Genomic DNA, 9,887 nt, shown 5'->3' with positions numbered 1-9,887 from the left:
GACCTGCCGCCAAGGACCGGGCCATCATTCCGGCCGAGGCGTACGGCGGCGGGGTCGTTATTTATTTATCGCAAGAAGTGAGGTGGGGGAGGGAGAAGGGAAGGCGATTTAAAGGAGTAACCACAGGCGGTGATGTCAGCCGGTGACTAAAATAGAGAGGGATAGAGACTGCAAATCCACAGCTTGGAGGCTAAAACCTTCCAATCCAGCTTCAGCCAACACCATGTCAGTGTGAAGTCAGCCCCCCACCCCCAACACACTCACACACACACGCACACACACGCACACTCGCACACACTCATCCACGCACGCACTCACACCCATACACACACACTTATCCCACCACCACCACCACCACCAGCAACACTCCAAGGGAGAGAAAGCAAAGGATCAAAGCCCAGGTGGCCACTGTCGTTCTCTGCCATCCCTCTGAGCCTTTTACCGGCAGGGATAGCGGCATAGATTCTCCTCCTCCCCTGAAGACACTTCAGCCTTCAAGAATCTCCCCTGCAGCAGCAGCAGCAGCAGCAGGAGGAGGAGGAGGAGGAGGAGGAGGTGGAGGTGGGGGCCTTCCGAAAAGCAGTCGAGGATCCTTGCCATTCGGAGTCCCGAGGATTATACATACGGGAATCCTATGCTACTATTTAGACGCTAAAAGGGCTTTATCCAAAGTGGGGGGAAGAGTCCCATTTAAGTACCACTGTGCACACAAAAAATACCCTTTGGATTCTTGAGAAGAGGAAGGGGGAGTTTCAAGAGCATGGCATCTCCGGAAGGGTGAGGGGGGATTTTTCTCGCTTCCCTTGGGGAAGGGCTGGTGGTGGGGGAGAAGGAGGGTGCCGGTTTGGTCCTTGTCTCTCCCTCTGGTTTTCCCTGGTGCGCCTCTTCCCGGTGCGTCTCTCCCCTCGCCCTCAACCCCCTCACCCCTCTACCCCCCGCAACCCGGGAGAGGAGTCGGCGGGAGGTCGAGCCGAACCGAGCCGGGCCGAGCAGCTGAACGCAGACAGGGCGAGAGGAGGGGGAAGGAAGCGCTTTAGGGGATTTGTTTGCTCTAGGAAGCTTTTCTCGTTAACCCTCTCCTGCCGGCTTCTTGGAACTGGCGGACAAAGAAGCAGGGGGAGGGTGGGCGTGGAGAAGCCGCTGGGAAGTTCCCGGCCGGTGGGCCGTGGGGAGAGCCAGGCCCCGGTCAGCGATATTGAGGGCGGCCGGTCCCGAGGCAGCGGCATTGCGAGGAGGGCCCGGGGGCGGGGGAAAGGCTTGGGGGCCGGTGGAGTGGCCGGCCGGGGATGCCCGGGGGCGGGAGGAGAGGGAGAGGAGGACGGCGATCCCGGCGGGACCGAAAACCGGGAGGCTCCCCGGGCGGGCAAGTGGCTGCAGCGGACAGCATCTTGCCGGCTCAGGGGCCGGGGGCCGGGACGGGGGTGGGAAGCGGCGGCCGAGGGCCAGGGCAGTAGGGCTGGGAGGCCAGTATTCACCCCGCGGGGCGGACAGCCTCCTCCTTATCGTCCGGCCTGCCGAGGGGCATTAGCGTGATCTGGCCGGGCCTGGCCGGGAGCCGGGGGCCGGGAGCCTGGTGAGGGCCCGGGACCCGGAGCGGGCAGCGCAGGGCACAGCCCGCAGCGTGATGCTCCTTTCATTCAATCGTATTTATTGAGCGCTTACTGTGTGCAGAGCACTGGACTAGGCGCTTGGGAAGTACAAGTCGGCAACATATAGAGATGGTCCCTACCCAACAACGGGCTCGCAGTCTAGTCCTTTCCCCAGCAGATGGTCCAGAGCCCCCCAGCCCCTCTACGCCCCCTCACCTCCCAACGCTCTTTGGAAACAGAGGCCAAGGCACCCCTCCCCCGCAGCCCGAGCATCACCCGCAAACCGCCCCCGGGCCCCGTCGCCAGCTCTCGGTGAGATAATAATGATGGTATTTGTTAAGCGCTTACTATGAGTCAAGCGCTGTTCTAAGCGCCAGAATAGAAACAATCAGGTTGTCTCAAGTGGGGCTCATAGTCTTAATCCCCATTTTACAGATGAGGCAACTGAGACCCAAAGAAGTTATGATGGTATTTGCTAAGCGCTTACTATGTGCCAAACACTGTTCAAAGCGCTGGGATAGAGACAAGGTAATCAGGTTGTCTCACGTGAGGCTCATAGTCTTAATCCCCATTTTACAGATGAGGCAACTGGGACCCAAAGAAGTTATGATGGTATTTGCTAAGCGCCTACTATGTGCCAAGCACTGTTCAAAGCACTGGGATAGAGACAAGGTAATCAGGTTGTCTCACGTGGGGCTCACAGTCTTAATCCCCATTTTACAGATGAGGCAACTGAAGCCCGGAGAAGTTAAGTGACTTGCCCAAGGTCACAGAGCAGACAATTGGCGGATCCGGGATTAGAACCCACATCCTGTGACTCCCAAGCCCGGGCTCTTTCCTCTGAGCCACGCTGCTTCTCTCTCCTCTCACCTACCGCATCTCAGGGAGATGTCATTGATGTTTTCAGGCCCGGGGGAAGGATTCATTAGATGCCCTTATCAACAAACAGATCATTAGATTCCCCAGAGGGCAAGGGGTTGAGGAAAAGAACCCTGTCCTTTCCCCATCCTGTCCCCTGCTGCCAGGCTACCCAATCGAGTCTCCCAGGGAAAGGCTGGGCCTGGGGCTAGGTCTGGGATTTGGGTAGGACCCCTCCCCCCCCCCCCCCCAGCAGATTGGGTTTCTGCCCCAGGGAGCCCTCTCTGGGCCTAGGAGAGCAGAGTTTGGGGTGCCATCCTGGAATGGGTGCTTGGATAATTTCCATGGGAGAAAGAAACACAGCATCATTACCTAGGGAAGGTGCCAGTGAGGTCCTACATCCCAAACTGAGAGAGGGGGTTGGAAAAAAAAAAGAAAAGAAACAAAATTTTGCAGAAATGGCTCTACTGGCCATAAAGCAGAAGTGGAAGGAAGTGCCCTGACCAAACCTCAGTCCTGTGCCTGGTGAAAAGGATCACCCTGCTCCTGGACCAGATTTGCTCCCGATCCTTTTCCCATGGTCAGAGCACTGACAACCACCAAGGTGGACAAGAGCTGATTTACAGAAAGTTGTTCAAGACCTCCTCTGAAAACTTTATTTAGCTGTGGGAAGAAGAGTCCTGAGAAAGCTAGGAGGGCCACTCTGGGGTTACAAGCCTCTGTTGAACTGTAAAATAATAATAAAAAAAAAACAATTCCACTCCTAACCTTTCTTTCGTACATCACTGTGCCCTACGCCATTCCTGCACATGCCTTCCAACAGTTATTCCTTGATCTAAAAAAAAAAGAAAAAAGTTCACTACTAAATCCAGGAGTGATGATGTTCTGCTAGGCAAAGCTGAACAGTATTGGGCCACAGGCATCAATGTTTCTGAGCCTTCAGGCCTACCTGATCATACTGGCTTAGGTAGTGCTGCAGTGTAATTGTTGCAAGTGCTTAGAACAGTGCTTGGTACATAGTAAGTGCTTAACATTTACCATTAAAATATGCACCTGGGATTTCTGAAAGACTTCCTGTCCTCAGGAGTTTTCATTTCGGAAGTGAAAGAACAGGGGCAAATGGTGAGCTTAAAGGCAAGGGGAAATAGCAGAAAGGATAAAAGAATGGCTAACTAATGGTTTTCCCCCATATTCAATCCCATCTCAGTCACTGGTGGCCTTTTGGATGTCTCAGGTTTCCTATTCTGGGTCAGGATTCAGGGTGGCATGTTCTTGGAAGATGGTATTTTGCATATTGTGTACACAGCATCTTGGGATCTTTTCACCATGTATTCCTCTGTCACCTTGCTAAACCTCTTGGATTTAAATCTCCATAGAAAAAAAATCTCCGGTACAATTATTATGAGTGAAGAGTCTATGATCCTGTAAAAGGATGGGAGTTGAAAGTAAAATGCGCTGGGCTTGAATTGAAGAAGCAAATGAATGTCATTGTTTTCTGGCAGGTCACTTCAATATACCTTTTATACCCCTATACATTATTGTAATGATGTCCTTGTATGTGAAGAATTTAATCCTCCATAGTTTCCAACCAGTCACTGAATTATATTTTTGGCAAAGCAACAGCAACCTCTGATAGCTGAGATTCCCTTTCCTTGTGTCCCCTGACATGACTTGAATTACTGAGCAGCTTTTAGGCCTGTAACTCCAATTGGAAAGTGATTATAAGTAGCTAAGGGGAGAAAGGTTAGCATCATTTATCGACTTTACTTTGGTGGAGCGCCCAGATGCTGCAGGGAAAGGCCACTTTAGAAATACAGTCTTGTGGGATATGGGGAGCAGACATTTTTATCCAGGTTTCTTTCGTTCTGTCTCCTGATGAGCCACCAGGAGCTGAAGGAAAGTCTATGTGAGTGGAATTGTCCACCCTGACCCAGGAGATCGAAAGTGTAGTCATTAGAGTTGTTTTTCAGTTTGAAGATGATGCTTCCGAGGGTAAAACTGCATCCATGAGGATGAGTGTCTTGGAGAGAGAATCTGTTGCACACTTTCTCCTGACAATGCAGTAGTGTGCCTTTTCTGGGCCTTGGCCATTCAGGTGAGCATTGCTTAAAAATCAGTGGTTAAGAGGGAAGAGGTATGTCTTTCAACAGCAGGACAGTTGTTTTTTCAGTATTAGTGATGATTTGCACTGAACCATTCACACTCTCTCTCACCCAAGGCTCCTCTGTGCCCAGGAGCGAGCATAGCAAAATAGCTGGTAGGAGGAATGGGAAATAGTCTGTGGTCACAGAACAGAATATGTCTTGAGGCCTCAACTGCAACGGACAATTTTGTGCCCTCATTCATTAGTAAGTCAATTCCAAGTATGGTACTCATAGTAATATATTAAAGGTCAGAGGTACCTTTTCCAGTTTTTTTTGTGAAAGTGCGAAAGCAAAAAAATTAGGAAAACCCCCAAAGAACAACAACACAGTTCACTTGCATTTTGTTTCTACTGATGTTTCATATCTAGTTTTTTAACTCTCACTTGTAAGAAATATCCTGCTTTTGGCAACATAAGTATTAACTGATATTCAGAAAAGCCATTTCATATATTTGTCAAAATCTCCTACAAAAGTTCTTGACAAGATCTTTTAGAATCTTCTGCATTTTTTTCCACCAAAATAATAAGTCCAAAGGAAATCTGTGAAATACAAAAGACATATGACACAGGGTAGGAAACAAGTAGCAAATCCTCTCTGCAATTTAATATTTAAATAAATTGTACTTTGCTCTAGATTCAGCCTGTGGGCAGAATTAAACTACAAACTACTATATAAGCCTAGGATTTATGCTGTAAGGGAGCACAATATGAAGGGTTTTTTTCTGCATTATACACAAGAAAACACGCACACACACTCACACAGATTCTAATCTTTTTCATCCTATAGCCCAACACACATCTTCCTTTAGCTGGTAATCTTTTTTCTTGGATTTTTTTTGTTGCTTGGTCAGAGATAATTTAAAATTGCAACACTAGCAGGCGGAAGCTTCATTTTCAAGATCAAGTTCAAGTTTTGTTTGCTGTTGATTCGCTCTTCTGGCAGATTGCTAAATCTAACAAAGCACAGAGCACTTTCTTACACAATCAGCCTTCTCTTTCTTCCCTGAATATCTTGATGGGAGCAGGGAATAATGTTTCAGAGAAAGGGTTTTAAAAACAAGAATCTCTCCCTTTATTTATCATTTTCAAGTGCCAAGATCGTGGAAATGAATTAATTTAAGGAGCATTTAAAAATATTGCACAGCTCTATATCCAGCCACATTGTCATTGATCAGAGGCAGGTGGAATGCTTACTTGTCAATTGATTCGAAGTGAATTGATTTCATTAAAAATGCATCTACTTGTTTTATAATAGCTACTGGGGAGAATGCCCCAGCCCCAGCACCAATCAATCATATTTATTGAGTGCTTACTTTGTGCACAGCAATGCACTAAGCAATTGGGAGAGTACAATATAACAGATTTGGCAGGCATGTTCCCTGCCCATAAGGAACTTAGAGACTAGAGAGGGTCTACTGTTTTGCTTTTCTTGTGTGTGTGTTGAGCCATTTTCCCAGGGTCAAATCCCAAGGAATTGTTCAGGTGAACAGAATACATCTGTGACCTCTAGCAATCCCTCTGTGGTTGTACATAGTAGCTGTTGAACAGAACAGCAAAGACATGGCAAAACAGGACAGGGACAGGAAGGAACAAAACCACCAAATGCATTTGAGCTCTAGAGAGTCATTTGAGCTGAAGAATGTGGTTTCCCATGTTGGAATTGGGGCAGGATCTTGTGAAAGATTGTGAAATCTTACACTTGAGAAAAATACTTGGAGACTTTAATCAACTGTGGTTTTACTTAGCCCTGGGTAATTTTATTGCTACATGCATTTAAAAACCCACTAGTGAATAGCTGTGCCAAGTGGTGGGGGCACCAACTTAATGTCATGGAGGCAGTGGCAGGATCTGTAGTGGCAGTGGCTGGAGAGGATGGAGGAGGCAGTTGGAGAGTGGAGATGGCAACTAGTGGAGATGAGAGACGGGGAGAATCCACTTGGCAGTGGAAGGAGTCATGGTTGGGGAGACAACTGAAGAGAATTAGCTTTGAGAAGCCTCACGGAGGCAAAGCAGAAGGACCCCAAATACCATCAATGACAAATTATTGTTATTATTATTACTACCTTTATAAGTATTCAACTGGCTTGTGGGATTATCTGTTGCTGTGCAATCGCAGTCGCCTGATTCCATTTTGTTTTTCACATCTATCTGCCTCTACTGATGTTGAATTTTGAAGGGGATTCTCTCTGTCACCAAATTAACAGCATATTCACACCCCAAAGGAGAAGAGGTTTCCTGATAGGGGTAGCCTGATTTCCAAGAATTTAAAAAAAGAAACATTTTTTTCCCTTTCCCAACAGGTGGCAGTAAAGGCTAACATTTTCTCTTTTTAGATCAAGGGCTTGCCATTGTGTAGACAGAGCATAGCTATTCTCAGTCAATTTTGAAGCACCCACTGGAGATTTTATGTCTTTCTATTCAGCTTCAGAGCTTTCCGTTTTCATTAGTTTAAAGGATGGACAGTTTCTTGGTATTTGCATGATTGTCAATTCAAGCACCACCATGTTTATAATTGATGGAATTTAAAATATGGACAATCTCTTGGTATTTCCATGATTATCAATTTAAGCATCATCATGTTAGCATTTGATGGACTGACATTAGTTTTAGCTTTAGTTTTATGCATATGCTGGGAGCCCACTATATGTGTTTTTGGCGTTATTGTGCCCTTCATTAAAATTTATTTAAATTTAACAAGCAGACCACAATAGAAGCAAAATCCTAATGGAAATCAAATATGACAGGAAGAAGTGCAAGAAGGTTGTCTTCTTAAAGAAAATATTTTGACAAAGGTTACAAGAGAAAGCTATAAAAAGGATAGGGATGGTCACCAAAGTAACCTAGAGCTGTATGCTATTCTGAAACTCAAATAGGAACATTTCATAAAGTGAAAACTGGGAGATGAGTACAAAGCTCGAGTTTGCAGGAATAAAATCAGGAAAGTCAAATGGAAACAAAAGAGGCCATTTTCACAGGGCTTAAAAGATAGAAAACCAATTTAAATGCATCAGAATCGAAGAGAATGCCAAGAAAAGCATTTTATCCCTTTAATTTTGGATCTCTATCTTTGCTTTTTTCACAATACAGGACAACTGGGATCAGATGTCACGTGTCATCTGTAATAGCAGATAAATTGGGTAGGGAAGGAGCAGACCTAAACTTGTTTTTAAGAGGTGACTAAGTTCAAATAAACAAGCCTAGCAGCAGCAACACTAAAATATTAGAGCGTTGATGGAACAACTAACCATTTTGTATTATGTCTGGGGGATGGGCAAGACTCCTGCAAACCTGAAAGAGGCAACTGAAGGGACAATTTTTAAGCGACATAAAAAGAACCACTGAGAAAGCCATGCTGGAAGATTTGTCCAGTTAATTTGGTGGTCCCAGCAATTTACATATATTTGGACTTTATAAATTTGCACCTTGTAGTCAAATGATCCTAATGTCAAATGTGTAAAATAAATTTAGTCACCTACTGTGGCTGTATTCAGCACAATATTCAGTGTATAACATACAGGAATTAAGGCCTTTAAATTGTAATGAAGGGAGGCATAGTGGAGTTTGGTTGGATTGCCTTCTCCATCTCCCATTGTGTTCCAAACACCCATCAGACCCCAGGGGCAACATAATTAGGCATCTTAGTGGTCAGATCAAGATACAAAATTTGGGCTACCCACCAGAGCACTTTATCAAGGCAAATTGGCAGTCATGACTGTGCCCCAATGTTGGGTAGGGACTGTCTCTATATGTTGCCAATTTGTACTTCCCAAGGGCTTAGTACAGTGCTCTGCACATAGTAAGCGCTCAATAAATATGATTGATGATGATGATGATGAGAGAGCCACTCCTTCAACTGTGGGACAGGGACTGTGAACCAATTTTCTAGTATCATCCCCCAGTGCTTAGTACAGTGTTTGGAATCTAGTAAGCACTTAAAAATACCATTGTTGTTATTACTAGGGAAAGGAGAGGAAAGATGAAGGATGGAGACTTCTAGACGGTAAGCTCTTTAGGATGTAGGTTCTAATCCTGGCTCCTCCACTTGTCTGCTGTGTGACCTTGGGCAAGTCACTTCTCTGTGCCTCAGTTCCCTCATCTGTAAAATGGTGATTAAAAGTGTGAGCCCCAAGTGGGTCAACCTGATTGCCCTGTATCCAACCCAGCACTTAGAACAGTGCTTGGCACATAGTAAGCGCTTAACAAATACCACAATTGTTATTATTATTATTATTAGCCTGTAAGCCCAGTGTTGGCAGGGAATGTGTCTACCAACTTGTTGTACTCTCTCAGGTGCTTAGTACAGTGCTCTGTCCATAGTAAGTGCTCAATAAATACTATTGATTGATTGATTTAAAGAAGGGATCTACCTGCCACTAAAGTAATTCAGCCCCCTGAACTTCCCTTTTCCTGGAATAAGCCTGAGATTCTTTGGTTGGTGGTGAAATGGGAAAGAGAGGGCCTTGAGAAGTTTAATCCCCTCAACCCTGGGTTGACCTGAGATGACAGGTATTCTGCCCCTTCAGCTGCTCATCCTGGGTTGCTGCCCAGAATACCATTCCTCCTGGTTATGGCCCTGAGCCTCAGGCTGCTGTGGAAACTCCATTCTGCTCTTCCTTCCTGTGAGGGGAGGTGGGAGCAACAGACAGTCATTCATTCAATCATATTTATTGAGTCCTTTCTTTGTGCAGAGCAGTCCACTTCCTTCTCTTGATCTTTATATCTGGAGACAAAAGTCTTTGAGGGCAAGTTGTACCAGGGAACCCAGGGATGAAATCAGAACTGTCCTTCAAAATTGAGTCTATCATGGTCCTGTCCTAATTTCCTCAGAGGATGGAGTGATGGCTTGTCTAGATGGTTGAAGAAAGTCAAGCCATATTGAGACTTCTGTTGGCCTTGGACACTGTCAAAAATAGGGATATCTTCCTTGATCAAGATGGAAGTGTAACCTGGAAGCAAAGGGATGAAATAGACATTTTTTTTAAGAGAAGCAGCATGGATGAAATAGACAATTTTTTTAAGAGAAGCAGCATGGCCTAGTGACAAAACACAGGCCTGGGAGTCAGAGAACCTGGCTTCTAATACTGGCTCTACCGCTTGTCTGCTGGGTGATCTTGGACAAGTCACTTACTCTCTATACCTCATTTTCCTCATCTGTAAAATGGGGACTAAGACGGTGAGCCCCATGTGGGTGGGACATAGACTGTGTCTAACCTGATTATCTTGTATCTACCCCAGCACTTAGTACAGTATCTGGCAAATAGTAAGTAGTTTATGAAAGCCATTTAAAAAAAATCCAT

At 45.8% G+C, this 9,887-nt stretch overlaps 1 protein-coding gene across 2 annotated transcripts in view; it reads left to right on the top strand.

Moving 5' to 3' along the window:
• Positions 1-311: 311 nt before the first annotated feature.
• The window catches only part of SLC1A2 (solute carrier family 1 member 2), a 122,605-nt gene continuing 113,029 nt past the window's right edge, over positions 312-9,887 (top strand). For both annotated transcript variants that reach the window (XM_038764761.1, XM_038764760.1), the window contains exon 1: positions 312-777. In XM_038764761.1, coding sequence (XP_038620689.1) covers positions 761-777 — 17 coding nt within the window. In that variant the 5' untranslated portion in view covers positions 312-760. The remainder of the gene's footprint in view (positions 778-9,887) is intronic.

Source organism: Tachyglossus aculeatus, chromosome 22 (genome assembly GCF_015852505.1).
Source record: "Tachyglossus aculeatus isolate mTacAcu1 chromosome 22, mTacAcu1.pri, whole genome shotgun sequence".
NCBI lineage: Eukaryota > Metazoa > Chordata > Mammalia > Monotremata > Tachyglossidae > Tachyglossus > Tachyglossus aculeatus.
This window is presented reverse-complemented; position numbering and strand designations above follow the sequence as displayed.